This window comes from Lipotes vexillifer, unplaced genomic scaffold, assembly GCF_000442215.2.
Source record: "Lipotes vexillifer unplaced genomic scaffold, Lipotes_vexillifer_v1.1 scaffold149, whole genome shotgun sequence".
Taxonomy (NCBI): domain Eukaryota; kingdom Metazoa; phylum Chordata; class Mammalia; order Artiodactyla; family Lipotidae; genus Lipotes; species Lipotes vexillifer.
In genome coordinates, this window is record NW_006779962.1 from 440,810 (window position 1) to 460,307 (window position 19,498).

At 55.9% G+C, this 19,498-nt stretch overlaps 1 protein-coding gene across 2 annotated transcripts in view; it reads right to left on the reverse strand.

Annotated features, from left to right (window-relative positions):
- The window catches only part of VAV2 (vav guanine nucleotide exchange factor 2), a 189,893-nt gene that overhangs the window by 130,580 nt on the left and 39,815 nt on the right, over positions 1–19,498 (reverse strand). For both annotated transcript variants that reach the window (XM_007453082.1, XM_007453081.1), the window contains exon 2: positions 15,506–15,622. In XM_007453082.1, the coding sequence (XP_007453144.1) occupies positions 15,506–15,622 (117 nt within the window). The remainder of the gene's footprint in view (positions 1–15,505; positions 15,623–19,498) is intronic.

A 19,498-nucleotide genomic window follows, 5' to 3' on the forward strand; every position in this document is an offset into this window, starting at 1 on the left:
CCCCCCCCCCCCCCGTTACCACACCACTAGAAACATCTAGGAATCCAGGCCAGAGACGAGAGCCCCTGGGGGTGGGATTTCTGAGCCCTCGCTGGTGCCAGGACAAAGCTGGTGCTCCAGACTCCCTCCTCCCAACTTCACGGGGCTGCTGTAAAGTGATATCATTTTGCTTCCCATTTTGTAGACAAGGCCAGCGAGGCTGTGCAGATGACCAAGGTCACACATGTAATGAACACAGAAGCAGAACAGAAATTGGGCGGGCCTGACTCCCTCCCCACCTTCTCAGCCCCGGGGACCCACAGCCCCCGAAAGACCACCACGGTCCTTTCACAGCATCCCCACCACCTCGTATCCCCACCTCTCCTCTCATCCAGGCCTGGCTCGGCCCTCGGGGTTTACCGCTTGACTCTCCGCACCCCCTCTCTGGCCCCCCTTGCTGCCGTGTCTCTGCATTTCTGACACACACCCCGCTACCCACTGAAAGGTAAAACTACCACCACAGGCTGCTCCAGAACCTTCTATGCGTGGGGCACCATCCTTCCCAGGTGCCCACAGCCCACCTGTGGAGCAGGGACAAATGGGAAACAGAGGCAACATCCCAGGCCTTGCCACCAAAGAGGGCCCAGCTGGGCTCTGAAATCAGGCTCGAAGGCTCCAGACCTCCGCGTTCTTTGCTCGGCCGTGGAGCTGCGTCCCGAGACCAGCCCTGAAGCTGCGCAACCCCAGTTGAGGGGTTCCTGGAACCCAGGTGCCCAGACTCCCAGCCCAGGGCCTCACGGACCCCAGTGGCCGGGACAGCTGGCTGATCTCCTTGCCATTCTAATCCACGGGTCATAGGCTGCCTGCTCAGCCAGGGAAGGTGCCAGGGCAACGGAATTTTCTTGAACATTCCTCTCGTCTTGGGAGGGGGAAAGGGCACTGGGCCATTTTTGCCACCCACTAAAATATTTCAGTATCAAAAAGGAATGCAAGCCGGAAGCGGCACAGAAGCCGGAGTCAGATGGATGTGGTCTGTTTCAGGGAAGCAAGACAAAGAATGTGCCCTCGGCATCCCTAGGCCGAGAGGTGGAAGGCCCGGCCCGTCCTGCCCTGCCATCCTTCAGCAGAGCCCAGAGTCAGCTTCTGCTGGCCCCAGACCCCGGGGCAGCTTTCTGTGTGCTCAACCCTGCCCGGCCTGGGTGCTGCCACCTCTGTGCCAGGTGCTATAGGGAGGCCAAGGAGGCCCGGGTGTGGACCCGCCACAGGCCGGACCCTACTACTACCTGCCAGGAGCCAGGCCTCCCAGCTGGGAAAGCGGCAGCTCAAACAGGTGAAGGGATCTGCTATAGATGTTGAGCTGAGAGCCTCATCCTGGTCAGCACCTAGAGGCCATGTCCGGCCCTCCCATCACCCGGGACCTGGGCTCCAGGGGCCAGGAGAGAGAGCCTGGGCTCTCCTCAGACGCACAGAGGGCCTCCGTGCCCCACTGGCACAACAAGGTCTCTGGCTGGAAGACTGCCAAGGCCAGCCATTCTAGGATCTGTGCTGGAGCAACCCACGGCAGCTTCACGGAGGAAGAGATGCCGGGCCGTCCCGGAACCATGTCACTGGGTCAAAGAGGAGAGTCTCGCATGGGCGTGGGGGCCCACAGCCCCGTGGAGGCCAGGCTGACACTGGCGGGAAGCCATTCCTCCCTAGATACTTGCCCTCCACCATCCCGGCTGACGACCCAGGGGAGCCTTGGGTTGGCCCGGGACGGGGCTGCAGCCACCACGGCTGTCTGCTGATGACCCCCTGTGTCCTCCATAGTGAAAGGCACCCAACTGGGGTCCTTGAAGGTCACAGTCCTGGGGTGAAGGTAACAGTCCCAGAGCTCTCCAAGTATCCTGAACACACCCAGACTGAATGCCCCAACTCAGAACTTCCCACCCGCACCCTTTCTGGCCATTGCGCCCTCCGTGTGGGGCAGGGCTAGCGCGGTGGATCAGGTGTAACGCATAATTAGTCTCTAATTAAAAATGGGAAAACTAACGACTTGTCATTGGTTTCATATGTGTACTCTTTGAAAACTCAAAGTCCTAAGAGGAAACATGGGGACACTCAAAGCGTCCTTGGAGGACCCAAGCTGGGGATGCAGACCCGGGGTTCTCCCAAAGTCCCCAGCCCTCGACCTCCAGGCTCAGGCATGGGGGAGATCCACCCCTGCCTCGCCAGCTGGAGAGCGGGGACAGTGGGAGCTGGCCACTCACCACCCTGACCCCTGCACCTGGCCAGTGGGCACGCCACAGTGTTTGCTGAATGAATGAAAGACCACTGAATGTCCGGAAGGAAAGCTGTGTCTCGTTCTAAGGAATCCGGACCTCGAGTCTTGAGCCCAAATACACCAGGACCCACTTCCCTGACCCCAATCTCTGCAGCCCCACAGACCGACCTGGGGCTGCGGCCGGGGACCCTCCTCTCAGCCCAACCCTTCCTGTCCCGTGACACCGACCTGTTCCTCCCGGTCTAAAAGCTCTTTGCTCTCACAGCTTCAACAGAATGAAGTCATTCCGGCCATACCAAATTTATTTATCGTATTTTTTTTGTATTTTTATTTTTTAATTATTTTTTTTTAAGTAAATCTGTAGTTACTATTGCGAAAGGATGATTGTTGACATTTAAGAGTTTGGCTTAAATTCAGTTTAATGATTTTGTTTTCCGCAGCACACAACTCTGAATAAAACTCCAACTAGTTATTTATATTTCAGATGCGTGCTAGTTATTTGTCTTTGATATGTGGGATTTTTTCAAATTAAAAAGTAGAATTCCCTGGCTATCCAGTGGTTAGGACTCGGCTGGCGCTTTCACTGCTGTGGCCCCGGGTTCAATCCCTGGACAAAGAACTAAGATCCCACAAGCTGCGCGGCACGGCCAAAAAAAAAAAAAAAGTAGAATTCAGAATCTAAAAAATAAAATAAATAGAAGGGACCCAAGAACACTCACCTTGCCTGTGCACACCTGCAGCGAAGAGATTCGAGCGGGTTCGGGATGTCCGCAGAGCATGAGGCCACACCCCGGCCGAAGCCAGGGGCCATAAAAGAGGTGTCACCGGGGCCGAGGTCACAGCCGCCTCATTCCCAGGGGTGCCTCATGACGGCCACCATGGTGACACAGCTGCACCGAGCCCAAGGGCCTGGTCTTCCCAGGACGGCTAGGAATGGTCCAGTCCTCCCTAGACCAGTGTGCCGGCTACTGGCCACAACTGCCCCCATTAGGCTCTCTCGTCTGTAATCAGCCCAGAGTCAGCCCGTGTTCACGTTTTCCATGAACGTCACGCCCGATCCCCCTGGTTGTCGCCGACTCCTAGCCCTCCTTGAAGGAGCATCTTCACTTTCAGACACCCAGCGACCCCTACTGCATCTGAGAGGAGCCCCCCAGCATCCCCAGAGGCTGCCCTGGGGACCAGCTCTGACTTCAAAGCTGCCTCCCCACGTTCCCATGCAGCTCCCCGGGCCACGAGGAAGCCCGGGGCCTGAGCGAGTACAAGAAATCAACCGCTGATTAATACAAATCTCCGTGGAGCCCACCTGCCCAGACGTTCATTCTTCATGGAAATTAAGCCACGAGGACTGGACGTGAGGGTTGTTCTAAGGACGTTTGCAGGTAGCACTTAGCCTGGGTGCGTCCCAGCGCTGGCAGGTTTAGTGGGCCAGGTAATGGCATGCAGGTGTGCTGACTGATGCCCGCAAGACAGGACGGAACCATCGAGAGCTGCTGAGGGGCCCAGGCACTGTCTGGTTTCAGTTTGCTTTGCAGGCCCTGGAGGCTTCTCTACCCCGTTCCTGGGAGGCGGTGGGACAGCCCCAGCCCACCCTACCTGGCTGAGCTGGGGAGAAAAGAACATCCACCCTTGGCTCTGTCACAGCTGTGACCCCAGAAGTGTCTACCTGCCTGGGTTTCCCACCCAGGGAAGGGGCCTGATACTCAGTGATGGGGAAGCAGATGTGCCTAGTGACCTGGTGGCCTGGTAGGGAGAGTACTGGGGTAGAGGGAGCTTTGGAAGGTGGGGTTCTGGGAACAGGGGAGAGTTGGGCTGGACTGGGCAGACCCTGGGCATTCTGTGAACATTTCACCAACTGCCCATTAGCAAGTGGCATCTGGCTGCCCCTCCCACAGAGGCCCTGTCCTAAAAGCTGACATCTGTCCTCCTTCAAATATATGGTGAAATGAAAAGGGAAAAAACAAGCCAAAAATATGAGTAAAAGATAAGCAAAGACTTGAATGAACATTTCTCCAGAGGAGATACACAGATGGCCAATAAGCACATGAAAGGATGCCCATCATCACTGATCACTAGGGAATGCAAATCAAAACCACAATGAGAGACCACGTCACACCCATTAGGGTGGCTATTATCAAACACACACACACACATACACACACACACACAGAAGATAACAAGTGTTGGTGAGAAGGTGGAGAAATTGGAACCTTGTGCACTGTCGGTGGGATGTAAAATGGTGCAGAAGCTGTGGAAACCATTATGCTGGTGCCTCAAAAAGTGTAACACAAAACTACCACCTGATCTGGTAATTCCATTTCTGGGTATATAATCAAATGAAATGAAAGCAGGGACTCAAAAAGATATTTGCACACCTGTGTTCATAGCAGCATGACTGACAATAGCCCCCAGCCTCACCTTACCCACAGATCTCATTTGTAAACAAGCCCCACATTCCACAAGGCCTGCCCGAGAGCCTGGACCCATACATGTGAGACTGGAGACCAACCTTCTCCCACGCTTCCCCTCAAAGAGCGAGAGCCACCAGGCTGGGGGTGGGGCATCTCCTCTTTGGACTGAGCATGGGCTTCACTCTATAGTGAGGGTGCTCAGCCTTCTGGGGCCCAGAGCCTTGGAAGGTGAGAGGGCTGCAGGTTTAGGAATCCAAGAATAAAAGTGGTGAACAAAGCTTTGCACACGCATGGGCACAGCAGCAGTACTCACAACAGCCAAGAGGTAGCAACTGCCCAAATGCCCGGCAATGGGTGATGGATCAACAAGATCTGGTCCAGCCATACAATGGAATATTATCCAGCCTGAAAAAGGAAGGGAATTCTGACACATGCTACAGCGTCGATGAACTTGAACACATTATGCTGAGTGAAAGAAGCCAGAACAGAAACTAAAGGCCACATCCCATATGATGGTGTTCATGTGAAATGTCCAGAATAGGCAAATCTGTAGAGATAGAGATTACTGGTTGCCAGGGGCTGGGGGATGGGAGAGGAGGAACTGGGGTTTCCTTTGGAACTTTGATCAAAAAGTTCCAGAACAAGACAGTGGCGATGGCTACACGGCACTGTAAATATACGGAATGCCACTGAAATGTATACTTTAGGGCTTCCCTTGGTGGTGCAGTGGTTGAGAGTCCGCCTGCCGATGCAGGGGACACGGGTTCGTGCCCTGGTCCGGGAGGATCCCACATGCCGCGGAGCGGCTGGGCCCGTGAGCCATGGCCGCTGAGCCTGCGCGTCCGGAGCCTGTGCTCCGCAACGGGAGAGGCCACAACAGTGAGAGGCCTGCGTAATGCAAAAAAATAAAATAAAATGTATACTTTAAAATGGTTAAAAAGGTAAATTTCACATTAGGTCCATTTTATCACAATAATTTTTCTTAAAGAACCACAGTCAAAAAGGACGACGCAGGATGAATACTCCAGGGCTCCAGCCGAAACTCCCTAACCCACATGTCAGGCGGGCAGGGCAGGGAATCTGCGTGTTGAACCAGCACCCTTGCTGATGAGGACCTGGGGTAAATGGGCAAAGGTCTGAACCACAGCGGGGTCTCTGCCCCAACAAGGTCACAGCCACACACCTTGTGATTCAGAGACACTGCCCATAAACCTGCAAGGTCTGATGGGTCACAGACCCCCACCTGCCACGTGCTATTTGAAGAAACAGTATTCCTTGGGAAAGGCCTTCCAGGATGCCAGGAAAGAACACTGTGTTACAATTAATTATTTACATTTTGGTTTTTTTTCTTCTTTCCTTCTTGGTCTCATTCAGCATTTTTGCTGCAAACATCAAATTGTCAGGCTTCAATAGAAACGATGTCTTGGGGCAACTAGGGAGAAACAATTAGCCAATTAAAATTTAATTAACTGTGGACACAGACCCCCCCCCCAAAAAAAAATAGCATGCACGAGTGATGCCAGGACTAGTTGAGAAAATTCGAGCTCCCAGCCCCCTTGGGTGGGGCCCTCAGGGTACAAGTCACGGATGAGAGTGAACCACGAGGTGTGCAGCTTACCCGACACCCACAGGGACCAGAAAGGCCCCACCAACAACCACCGCCAAGAGGTCAGCCAGCCAGTCCAACCCTCTGTTCACAGATGGGGAAACTGAGGCCAGAGAGGAGCACAGGGGCCTGCCCACGTGCCAGGAGGTGCAGCGGCCGAAGCAGGGCTTGGACGCAATGCTCCTAACCTCCCACCCCGACTTCTCCATTGCACGTGTCTGCTGCCACCATAGGCACCCAAGTCCCCTCTCCCCAGGAATGATCCTAAGTGAGAAAGTAGTCGATGGGTAGGACTCGCCCACCAAGGATCACGGAGACATCTCCCTGGCCATCAGCTCCTCCCTGAACCCCTTCCAGGGGTAGAGGGGCCAAAATAAAGGCCCAGATCACTCACAGCTCATCAGACCTGCAGGGACTCAACCACCAGAATGGAAACTTCCGGGGCTCCCCTGGTGGCGCAGTGGTCAAGAATCCGCCTGCCAATGCAGGGGACACGGGTTCAAGCCCTGGTCTGGGAACTAGATCCCACACGCCGCGGAGCAACTAAGCCCGTGGGTCACAACTACTGAGCCTGTGCTCTAGAGCTCGCGAGCCACAACTACTGAGCCCACGAGCCACAACTACTGAAGCCTGGGCGCCTAGAGCCCATGCTCCACAGCAAGAGAAGCCACCGCGATGAGAAGCCCGTGCACCACAACGAAGAGTAGCCCCCACTCGCCGCAACTAGAGAAAGCCTGCACGCAGCAACGAAGACCCAACACAGCCAAAAATAAATAAATAAAATAAATAAATTTATAAAACAAAAAACGAGACTTCCCCAACCCTTGTCCACTATGCGGGCGATGACGGCCAGGAAGCAGAGGGAAAACCACTCCCAGCACCAGTGAGAAAATGTGGGGTCAGCATCTGAACGGCTTATTTGACTCTGCGTGTGCCTGCACGCGTGTGTACACACGTGTGCCTGGTGGTGAGTTCCTCTGAGAGCGGACGGGCTAAAAACATCCTGAAATGACAACCCTCAGTTAAAAGAAGGAAACATTTTCAAGCAGATGCTCGGAAAGCCTCAGCCAAAAGGCCTGCAGGCGGCTCTGCGGGGCCTGGAGGCTGCGCCTGCCCCTCGGCAGCTGCATTTTAATATTTTAATCAGTAATTAGCGTCGAGTGGATGCTGAGGACGCCAGCCTGGATCGCCCCCTGACGACATCGGGGCGGGGGTGCTGATGAACTCAATGCAGCCTGGGCATCAGCAGCAGACAGGCCGCAGGTGAGCGCAGAGCAGCCACGCTCAGCAAACGCATGAACTAACGCCAGGGAAACGAGCGAACACGGGGAGGCCCGGATGAGGAGATCGGGCTGTCGGATGGATGCCCCAAGGCTGCCTGCTCCTTCCCTGAGCAGAGCCCGGGAGCTGCCTGCATTCATCGAGGAGGAACTGACATCTCGATCTCGAACGCAGGGCAATGGGACGAGGGTGGCAGGTGAGGTTGGCACTCCAGGCACAGCGGGATGGGCTGTCGGCCACCCCCCTGCCCCGCTGCCAAGGCCAGCGCCACCAGCTCCACGCGGGCTGGTACAACGAGGGCACCACCCCCGGGACTCATGCACGCAGACAGGCAGCCGCACCATCTCAAATCTTCCTCCAGCAGCTGAGACGGGGCCCATCTGCAGACCCATTGTACAGATGGGAAAACTACAGCCCCCAGGGGTGAGGCGACCTGTGGGTCAAGCCCACTCCCCAGCGTCACACTCTGTCCCAAGCCCCCGAAGGTGCCTCAATGGGTCCACTTTTACCTGGAAGCATCGACACTCTCAGGAAGTCCGGTGGTGAGTGTTTGCCGGAGGGGCCGGGGCAAGAGAAGGGGTCACAGCAACAGCGGGACAGATGGGAGGTCTGGCAAAGCAAACTGGTTTCCTCCTATGTGCCAAATCCAGTAGACTGTCGGGGTCCTGGGGTGCGTGCAGAGGGGCTCGGTGGGAAGGTGCTGGGATCGATAAGTGATGCCTGCCCAGGGCTCTGCAGGGGGTGGCGGCATGTGCCAGGCTCTGCCATGCCAGGGGGACAGAGGAGGGGAAGGACAGGCTGATGATAAAAGAGGGTCCCAGGCAGAGTGGAAGAGTGGGACAGAGGGCAAGGAGGAAGGGCACCTCTCCCGCAGAGACAACCGCCGAGGGGCCCTGGGGCCAGGGCAGCAGATCCAGGCTCTGGACGCAGCCAGAGCAGGTGGCAGCTGACCTGCGGACAGTCGGAGGGGCTGGGATGCTGGGGGACAGGGCCTGCTTCCCACATCCAGGACAGCTGTGACAAGCCTGCCCACCACCAGGGCCCTCAGGCAGCCCGTGAGGCCCCAGCCCTAGCCCCACCTCCTAGAGCCCTGATCCCAGGGAGGTGGGTTTCCTCAGCTGTTTCAAACTGTGCTTTTAACCTCTTCAGAACACTTCCTATAAGCAAGATGTCAGGCAAAATACGAAAGAGAAAACAGATAAAAGTGGACTCACTCAGGGCTTCCCTCGTGGCGCAGTGGTTGGGAGTCCGCCTGCCGATGCAGGGGACGCAGGTTCGTGCCCCGGTCCGGGAAGATCCCACATGCCGCGGAGCGGCTCGGCCCGTGAACCATGGCCGCTGAGCCTGCGCGTTCGGAGCCTGTGCTCCGCAACGGGAGAGGCCACCACAGTGAGAGGCCCGCGTACCGCAAAAAAAAAAAAAAAAAAAGCTAATGGTCAGCCCTCCCCTCCTGAGTCAGGCCTCCCGTGGCCTCTCCCCAGACAGCCCTGCCAGCCTCCACGCTGCCTCCTGGCCCCTATATCACCCTCCTGGCCTCCACAGCGGCCCCAGATTAGCTTCCCAGCCCCCTGCAGATGGCAGAATTCCACAGAGCTGACCACTCCTTGCCCCTGCAAACAGCTGCCTCGCTTGGCAGAGGGAAGGGGCATGGCAGAACGCAGAACTCGGCCTCCGCCGTCCGCAGGACCCGAATTGACGCCCCAGTTCCACCACCGCCGCGGGACACAAGCGAGATGCAGCCTCTCTCTGGGCCTCCGTTTCCTTCCTCACTTCCTGAGGCCCCTGAAGACGGCAGGAGCTCACGGATGCAAAGATCTGGGCACACAGCGCACCGGGCTCCGCAGGAGGCGGGAAGCACGGGAGGGGTGCCGGCGGGAGGGCTCCCGGCAGGGCCGGCAGTTGGGGGAAACACTGCGCGCCCCACCTCGTGCACTGACTTAAGGAGAGGCCTGTCGTCCGCCCCCGGCCATGCTGAGGGCCAGGTTTAACCGCTTCGGAAGTTTCTGAGCCCAGCAAAATGTTTTCGTGGATAATAAATAGGAGAATTCAACCCGTTTACTAGAGGGTGTGCTCTGCTCTTGAACTCAGATGAGAGAAACAGCCTTGCAGACTTTCCTCCCGGGTTGTTAATTCCACTCAAAACGGGGGGCTAAAGTGAGCCGAGCTGACCAGGTAGGGCTACAGGTCCGGGGCGGCCCAGGCTGGGGACACGCAGGGAATCGGGCCCCTGATGTGGGCGATGGGGCCCCACCTGGGGAAAGATCCTGGAGGGGCCCGGCGGGCCTCCTGACCCACTGAGGGCACCAGGGCCTTCTGCGACATGCCTCACCCTCACCCTGTCACCACCAACAGCTTCCTGGCTCCTCCAGTAAGATCCACAGACTCACGCAAAGACAGACTTGTGCACCGCCCCCCATCCCAGGTTGGATTCTAGGCACCGGAAGAGAGCATGAACGTCCCTACAGCCAGGCAGCCAGTGGTCCGGTCAGGGCACTGTGACCCACAGCCCTGGTAAGGAAGGAAACTGCTTAGACGGTAGATAGCACTGGGCCCAGGGGGCATCCCCACCGTTTTAAATAGCGCGATTTGAGCCAAGGCCCCGGGAGGTGAGGTTGGTGGCCCTGTGGTGTGGTGAGAGCCTTGCAGGCCGAGGGGCAGCCTGCAGGAAAGCCTGCGATGAGAATGAGTGAGTGAGTGAACTGGCAGGAAGCCGGGAGCAGGTCCCAGGAAAGACGGCCCAGGACCACTCAGAGCCAGAGGCCGGCCATGGCCTCCTGGAGGCTGGGGTCCACCCCCCGGGCCGCCGCTCCCTCCTCCCTCCCTGCCTGATGCCCACCCAGAGGACAGACTCGCCTCCTACAAAGCTTTCTCAGTTCCACCCCTGGCTTCACGGTGCAAGTAAACACGCCCAGTAGGTGGCTGGTCCACAAAGGATTATGATGAAAACGATGATGAAATCTCCATCTGTTCACTGACCACCAGGTCCCCGCCCACACGAAGAGCTGTCCGTAACACAGCGCCCGTGGGGCTCCGATCAACAGGGGAGAGCTGGTACGACCATTCGCATCTTCCAGATGAGGAAATGAGGTTCCGGGAAAGTCGCCAGCCCAGGGTCGCTGCCTGGACCGACCCCAGCAGCAACGCCAGGCAGGACCAGACGTGTTGGCAAAGCCACCACTTTACCGCCCTACTTAGGAGGCTCACAGCGAGGAGACGAGGCTGTCCTTCCACGGTGACTTTTATCCACAATCTCTGGGACCAAGACACCAGAAGAAAGCCACAAAAACCCTGCAGCCTCACCAGGATCCTCCGTCCAAAAGTGCCAACCAGACTCCACGCTAAGGCATCCGGGGAAGACCCAGCACACCCCAGCCGCCCACTCGGCCTTCCCCAGCTCCTTCCCTTCCTGGGCCCTGTGCATCTTTGAGAAGGATTCCCACGCCATCAGGGAGGGAGCAGGGCCCCGGTCTCAGCAGCAAGCCCCGCCAGCTCACGCTCTCCACACCAGGCGGCTTGGCCTTTAGCTCCCATCTCAGGCCCTTAGCTCAAACCTTCCCTGACGGGACTGGTTTGAGCAGAAACCTAATACCTTTAATGCGACCATTCGGGAAAATACCAGGGACTGGGGCCAAAAAAAAAAAACAAAAAACTTCCGGAACCAACTTTCTGGATCCCTCAGCTCCTGCTGGAGCTTGCTGGATGGGTGTGCAAGAAAGGGGACAAATTACTAGTAAAAGCGATAAGACCCGTATGTTTGCTTCCTGGCCGAGGCAGCATAACACTACCGCGCCCTGGGCCGTCATGTCCTCGTTCTATCCCTGCAGAAACGAAAGCTCAAAGAGTCCAAGTACCCGCAGAGTGCGATCCACACTGTGTCTAACCGACAGGAAGCCCCTCTCCCCACCGCCCACCCCCTCCATCCCCGTGCTCTGGATGGATGAGAGAAGGCTGGCTGCACCCGGGGTCCCGCAGCCCTCCAGCGTCTCCAGGGGTCCACCTGCCTGCCGCGGGCCGGGAAGCAGAGGGAGCCCAGCCGGCATGAGCTGCCCCTCCCAGCGCTCCTCCCAGGGTCAGGAAACACCTTCTGGAATTTCATGCACCCCAAAACATCAGCTCCTCTCCACACCTGCCCCGAAGGGAAAAGGGGAAGCCCAGGGGCCAGGGGGCGGGTGGAGGACCCTGCTGGTTCTCGAAACAGGAAGAATATGCCAGCGCATCAGCCCAACTCCGCATGGTGGCTTCCTGGGAAGAGGGGTGATCACTCCCCTACGACAGGGGGCTTCTGCTGCAGCCAAGCTCACGTTGCACGTGACCCGCTCCTCACCCACACGGCAGAGGAAGGGCTCCGGGGTCACGGCCACACGGTGGGCCAGCACGGCCAGCTCCAGGGGCAGAGTTCAGAGCCTTCACTTTCCCACCCCTTTTTTCTATCGTGACCTGCACAACGGCTCATCTGGGTGACCCTCGGAAGGCAAAGGTCATGCAAGTCTCTCCGTCTGATCTCTGCCATAGTAAGTGTTTAATAAATTCTGGGTAAATTGAATGCTTAACGGGTGGATGGGTGGAAGGACCAAGGAATGAATGCCTTTTCGCTTCTCAAGGAATGACTCCCAATTTGAGAGACTTGGGAAGCTGAGAGGCAGCTGTTTAGAAAAAGAACACCACCACCCAGAACCCAGACAGGACCTGAATGCTATAAGCCTCCTTCAATAATAGCAAAGAAAAAAAAAAAGACCTGGAAATTTCTAAACCAGCCGAAGACTAACTAGCCAGCTATCCCATAAGGATCCTTTCTGCTCCTGAATCCTATGTAAGTGGAGGACGCCCAGGCAAAAAGTGCAAAAGAAACCTTAAATCCCTGCCCCCACCCACCCCCATGAGAGACCACAGCCACCCCCAAGCCCTTTCCCAGCCAGGCAAGAATCAGCCTCAGTGTCACGCTCAACACGGGCTCCAGGCAATTCCGGTCGGCAGAGACTGGACTCGCCCCTACTGATCGATCCTTCTGCCCGCGCCAGGCCGGTGGTGGCAGTCAGCGGACGGCAGAGCAAGCATCACATCTTCACGGTCTGACATCACTGAGCACCACCAGGTACACCTGGACTAGCCTGGGCCGTCCCCACTGGATGGGGCTCCCGGAGGGCAAAAGGCGAATCTGGCCCGTGGGAACCTGGGCGAGTGTCTGCTATCTCTGTGCCCGGAACCAACTCACACATGGTGACGGCCTTCCCAAGCCCATCCCAGGAAGTCACACCTGAGTGAGGGGCCCGACCTCCCTAGACCTGCTCCCTGTCCCGCAGTCCGGAGCCCCAGCTCTGCCTGCCCGTCCACAACTGCCCTGGGGAGGGGACAGTCCCAAAACGGGACCAGGGCAGGCAGCAGTGCAGCGGGGCGGGGCCAGGGTCTTGCTTACGTGCGTGCTTTCCAGGGGATCCTGTCCCCGGACGTCGCGGGGACGAGCCGAGCAAAGCAGGCTCTGGTCAGTGGCTCCCACATGGGGAGAAGCTCCTCTCGGCGCCCCAGCCTCTGCTGGCCCCACGTCAAACTCAGCTCGGGCTGCTGACCACGGGTTTACCGCACTCAGAAAACTAGGCAGGGAAGGGGGAGAGCAGCACACGGATGCTCAGCCAGATAGATGGACACAGGGAGGACGGCGGGAGGGCCAGGCTGGGCTCCGGAAGTCTGTGCGAATAAAACCATGCAGAGAATCTAAGAGAGGGGAAGCTGCCACCAACCTGTGCTGGTCACCAAACCTGGGGGCAGGGAGGGGCCAGGAGCAGCAGCACCGCCGTTTAATGAGCACCTACTACGGGCCGGGCACCATGCAGAGGGCTCACCGGCCCACGTGGTCCTTGGCAAACCAAGGTGGGTCAGAGTCACTGTGTCATCTGCCAATGTCGTCGGCCAGTAAGTGGACCCAGGTTGTGAACCAGGTCTGTCAGAGTCGATGTGAAGGGCAGGAACGGAACCAGGGCAGCCCTGCCCTTCCCAGAGCCTCGGGTCTCCCTGCAGGACGTGAGGCTGAGCCCAGGCCCTGCGGCTCCTGCGTTGCATTCCCGGCCCCCACAGTCTGTGACTCACAGTCCAAATCCCCTGCCCACTCCTGGCTTGCCCCGAGCGGCCCCTCTGCAGGCAGCTGGCACGCCCCGCCGGGGTCAAACCACCCCACTGGAACCGCTGACGACCATAAGGGATGCCCCCTTTCACAGTGTTTGGCCATGGTTGGCAGGTCATGTGACGAGAGTTGAATCCAAATTTATGTACGTCTTACATGACTGCACTCGGCTCAAGCAAAGTAATGAGCACCTACTACAGGCTGGGCACTCTGTGTGTCACAGCTGGCCAAGAAATGGGTTTGGCCAGGGTTTATCCTGTCTTTTCCTCTGTGCAATTATTTTAAATACCAGTTGTATGTCTGAGTGTTTATGCATGTGTCCGTGTGTGTGTGTGTGTGTGTGTGTGTGTTCCGAAGGCCGTTCCCCAAAGTCCAGAGCCACTGGCTTCTCCCCTGGCCAGGGCACTGCTGGCCACAAGGAGAAATAAGAACAGGAGAGAGGTTCTAAGCCATCGAAAAGCAAGACTGTGAAAACTGAGAAAAGCCCGCTTATGGGAAAGGACACCAGCACAGCTCCATGCAAGCTCCCAAGGCTCCTGCCCCAGCAGACACGCCCCCAGGCAGAGGGGAAGAAGACGGCCTCAGAGGCCTGGACAAGTGCCCTACAGCCAGAGGGACTTGGGTGAGTCATTTAAGAGAGGAAGAGAAACCTCTAAGAGCTGGGTGCTGACACTAAGAGACAGGCTCTTGAATGGGTCCTGGAATCTCATTTCTAGAGAATTTCAGAACTAAAGAAGAGGACCGTCAGGCCCAAGTGGCTTATGGGAAACTCCTAGTCATTGATGCTAATTTGACACTTTACAGCACTTCAAATAAGGGCTCTTCTTGGAACTGACTCCTCAGCGTTTGCAAGTGCAAATACAAAACTCCCCTCGCGTTTCATAAATCATGTATTCACAGAACTCATCCACAAACACCAGGTCCCTTACGATAATGGTCCTCGGATAAAGCAGGCAATAAATATCCTCTGATATTTCCCATCAGCAGGTGGAAATGGCCCCGGGTAGTCCTGTGCCGGCAGCAGAGGGAAGGGCCCTCCAAGAGCACGCAGGAACTCAGGAACAGCTGGGCCACAGGGCGGCAAAGAGCCAGGCCTGATTCAAGCCCTCGGCCCCCGATCCATCAACAAGGTATCACGTCCTGACCCCATCTTTTAAAATGAGGGACCTTGGAACTGTCGGCTTCCAGATGGAACGTGACACCCTGCTTTGACACTCTAAACACAGGCTCACCAGTAAGCCACAATGAGCCATACCCTCACCTGGCCTTTTGCACCTGCCCGGCCTCAGGTTCCCCTCACCTGTGCCAGCAGGACTCCCAGACAGCTGCCAGGGACACTTTCTGAGAACACGGGGAGACTTCCCGGGTTATCTGCCACGGACCTAGGGGATCACCTCCAGGGACCAGGGAGTTCAGATAATCCCCCCCCCGCCCCTTGCCCGACACCTGCTCAGAGCCAGACGGCCCTGCTTGTTTCAGCATAATCTTGACGGCTCCCTTCTCGGAGCACCACAGTAAAAGCCCTGCATCACCTCAGCCGACCCACGGAGCTGGCACCCTTTCTCCCACAAAGAATGGGAGACTCGGGGCCGGAAGTAAATGCTTAGGGTCGCTCAGCTAGAAAGGCAGGGCCAGGGCTGCATCCCCGGTACTGGCCTCGTCCAGGCCCGGCTTTCCCCCCATCCTCCTGGATTGAGGATGCCTGACTTCACCCTGAACAGCCTGAGAGGCGGGAGGGGCCGTCCCACTGCCCCAGCCCCCGATGCACCCCCTCCTGTTTGTAACACAGCCAGGCCTGCACCTGCCCACCGGGCTCTGCGCGGAGGGGCCCATCCCGGAAAGAGGCCACTCACCTTCCCAAAGTCTCGGACGTCGAAGAGGTCGAAGGGGTCAAACAGCTCGCTGTTCCTGAGTCCAAATTTGTCATGGCAGACTTTAAGGAAGGTGCGGATATTCTTCAAACACAGGAACTAGAGGAGAGAAGGGAAAATTACTCAACCTGCATGGTCTGAACGGGCAGTAATGCTAACAGCTGCAAACTCTGCCTCCGTGCGCTGACCTGGACCAGTGCTTCCCTGCTCAGAGAAGACACCACGGCCATCCCACTGGCCCTGGCCATTCCTGGCCATCTGCCCTGTGCCCCTGCCCAGGGATCCACACGTTTCAACTCCGACAATCACAGCTGGAACAAAATACGCTGGTTTTCAGTCAGCAGGCACAGAGCGGGCACTCACACAAGTGCACACTGCCTTCCCCACACAGACACAGTCCCCGTTACTTTACACATGACAGAGCCCTACAGCAGCCATGGGGACCCCTGGAGCAGCACATGCCAGACAGGCAGGGGCCCACTGGGAGCACAAAGGCCAGCATCAAAATCCCAGATCAGGGGCTTCCCTGGTGGCGCGGTGGTTGAGAGTCCGCCTGCCGATGCAGGGGACGCGGGTTCGTGCCCCGGTCCGATTCCATTTGTGGCTTTTAAGGACCTTATTGACCCAGTACGTCCAGTAGGTTGAGTCCAAGTAGTACATCTGAGACACAGATCACAAACATAACAAGTTCGTCATCAGGCTGGCTTTTGTGTTTGTTGTTGATTTGTTTTCTGATGATTCTGATCAGTTCTCCAAGAGGGATGCACTTTGGTTCCTTCTTTTGGGACCGTGATTGATTGTTTTCTTGCATTTTATTAGCAATACAGGCTCGAGTCATGCAGTACACTGCATATGCTCAAGACTCAGCAAAAATTTCCTTTATCACCTCATTTTTACTGATAAGGAACCTGAGCCACAGAGCAAGTAAGTAACTTTCCCTTGGTCACACAGCTGGCAAGCAATAGAGCCAGAGGTTGGTAGGTTTACTAGGTGCCTTACTCTTCATGGGACTCAATTTCCTGATGCCATTCTGCCCTGCAGGTGCTCACTGAGGCCCAGCCTCCCTAGTCAAGCAGACTGACTTTAGAATTGTTAAGAGTTGGTACATTTAACCAGTTTGATATACTGTTTCTATTGGGAAGAGAGAGAGAGAGAGGGAGAAGGAGGGAGGGAGGAAGGAAAGGAAAGAGAAAGAGAGAGAGAGAATGAAAGAGAGAGAATGAGAATATAGTGTGGTTAAGAGTATGGATTTTAGTGGGAAATAGATCGAGGTTAAAATCCCAGATCAAAAAAAAAAAAAAAAAAATCCCAGATCAGCATCCACAGTACCTCCTCGACCCAGTAACCCAGTATCTGAGCTCCCAGATTGAAGTGGGCTTGGCAACACAATAGGAGGCATGCGGTAAGGGGGCAAACAGGGTCGCCAGCTTCAGTCCCCATGGAAAAAGCTGGTAAAGACTTGGGGGCAGCAGACAAGGTGGCCTGGAGCACAGACCTTGGAGTCACAGGGCCCCGGGTTCGAATCCTGTCCAATGACTCTAGCGGGACCAGGGGAGAGTGGCTTTGGCTCCTAAGGCCTGGTTCCCTAACAGGACGTGCCTGGCTGGGTTAACTATCCACCCTGACGGCACAGACTGGGCATTAGGTAGGTGGGAGCCATCAGCCCACCCAGTCCAGCTCGGCGTGGGGGTCCACGAGGTGAGGACCACGGTGCACACAGCAGAACGCTAACCCAGGGTTCAGACCAGTTGTCCCCATGGTAACCACTCACTAAGGGTCTGATAGCTCAACTTCAAGAGACCTGCAGAGAGCCTGGACTCCTCACTGGAAATTCAGACGAACAGACAGATTTAGATGAAGGATGGGTCAGAATCAGAAGCTGCACAGGCCCAGCGTAAACCAAGATGTGCTGAGAACGCCCACAGGGCACACGGCGCCCCAGCAGAGATGCGAATCTCCCCACCCAGCTGCACCCAGCGGGCATCACCCCCCGGCTGGGGAGCACCCCCCTCATCGGGCCACTCCTCCCTCCTGGCTGGAGCTGGTCACTGGTCAGAGACGACCCCGGCTTACATGCTTGTAGTAATATTAACTATTCTCTATCTGTGTGTGTGGGTATCTGGATGTGTATCTCTCTACGTTTATCTTTGTGTATCAGGGTGTATCTATGTTTGTACCTCTGTGTATCTGTGTATATGTGTGTTTGTGTGGTTTGTATCTCTGTGTGTTTATCTGTGTATATCTGTGTTTGTGTGTTTCAGTGTGTATCTGTTTGTATCTCTGTGTGTTTATCTGTATATATCTGTGTGTTTGTGTGGTTCAGTGTGTATGTGTGTGTGTTTATCTGTGCGTATCAGGATGTATCTGTGTTTGTATCTCTGTATCTGTGTGTATCTGTGTGTTTGTGTGTATATGTGTGTGTGTCTCTGTATCAGTGTGTACCTGTTTATCTGCGTATGTCTGTGTGTGTGTGTGTGTGTTTTCTGAACACCTGAGAGTAAACTGCAGACGTGACGCCCTTTCCCCAAACATCTGAGCGTGTATTTCCTGAGAACAAGAACACCCCCTCCACAATCCCAGCCCCAATGTCAAAATCAGGCAATTAACTTAGGTCCCACACCTTACCTCAACTAGAGACAGCACTTACATTTCTTCAATAGATAAAGATAAAGGACAATCAAAACGTCCTGATAGAAAAAAAAATATTCTGGCCCAGCATCCAATCTCAGCCCACACACGATTTTAGTCATCACGTCCCTTTTGTCTCCATGAACCTAGAAGAGCGTTCTCCAACAGAACTTTCTGGAAGGATGGAAATGTCCTGTGTGCACCGTCCAGTTAGGGCAGCACCAGGCACAAGTGCCCGCTGAGCGCTTGAGATGTGGCCAGTCCAACTGAACAACTGTGCTTTTTTTTAATTTTTGTTTTTGTTTTTGTTTCTTGCGGTACGCGGGCCTCTCACTGTTGTGGCCTCTCCCGTTGCAGAGCACAGGCTCCGGACGCGCAGGCTCAGCGGCCATGGCTCACGGGCCCAGCCGCTCCGCAGCATGTGGGATCTTCCCGGACCGGGGCACGAACCCGTGTCCCCTGCATCGGCAGGCGGACTCTCAACCACCGCGCCACCAGGGAAGCCCTGCGCTTTTTTTTTTAAAAATAAATTTATTCATTATTTTTGGCTGCGTTGGGTCTTTGTTGCTGCGCGCAGGCTTTCTCTAGCTGCGGCGAGCAGGGGCTACTTTCATTGCGGTGCGCGGGCCCCTCATTGCGGTGGCTTCTCTTGTGTGGAGCACGGGCTCTAGGCATGCGGGTTTCAGTAGTTGTGGCATGAGGGCTCAGTAGTTGTGGCTTGCGGGCTCTAGAGCGCAGGCTGTCATTGTGGCGCACGGGCTTAGTTGCTCCGCAGCATGTGGGATCTTCCCGGACCAGGGCTCAAACCCCTGTCCCCAGCACTGGCAGGCGGATTCTTAACCGCTGAGCCACCAGGGAAGCCCAACAACTGCACTTTTAATGTAACTGTATTCTAAATTTAATAGCAAAACCGGCTACAGCTACTGGTTTGAACGTGTGGACCTAAAACACTCCAGTCTTTGTCTTCCTTGACCAGACATTTCTGAAGAAACACAAACACAAAAAGACAAATACTGTAGGATTTCACTGACAGGCAGGACCTAGGATAAGTAAATCCATGGAGACAGAAAGAGGGCAGAGGCTGGGGAGTTAGTGTTTCATGGGGACAGAGTTTCAGTTTGGGAAGATGAAAAAGTTCTGCCTGTTACACAGCATTGCCAATGTACTCAGTGCCACTGAATGGTACACTTAAAAACGGTTAAAAAGGTAAATTTTGTTTGTTCGTTTGCTATTGATGTTCACCTGTTTTATTGTGAAGCATAACACACACAGTGGATCCCCAGAAGAAGGCAGATTTCTGGTTTTGGCCGCACCCCGCCCCGCGGCATGTGGGATCCTCGTTCCCCA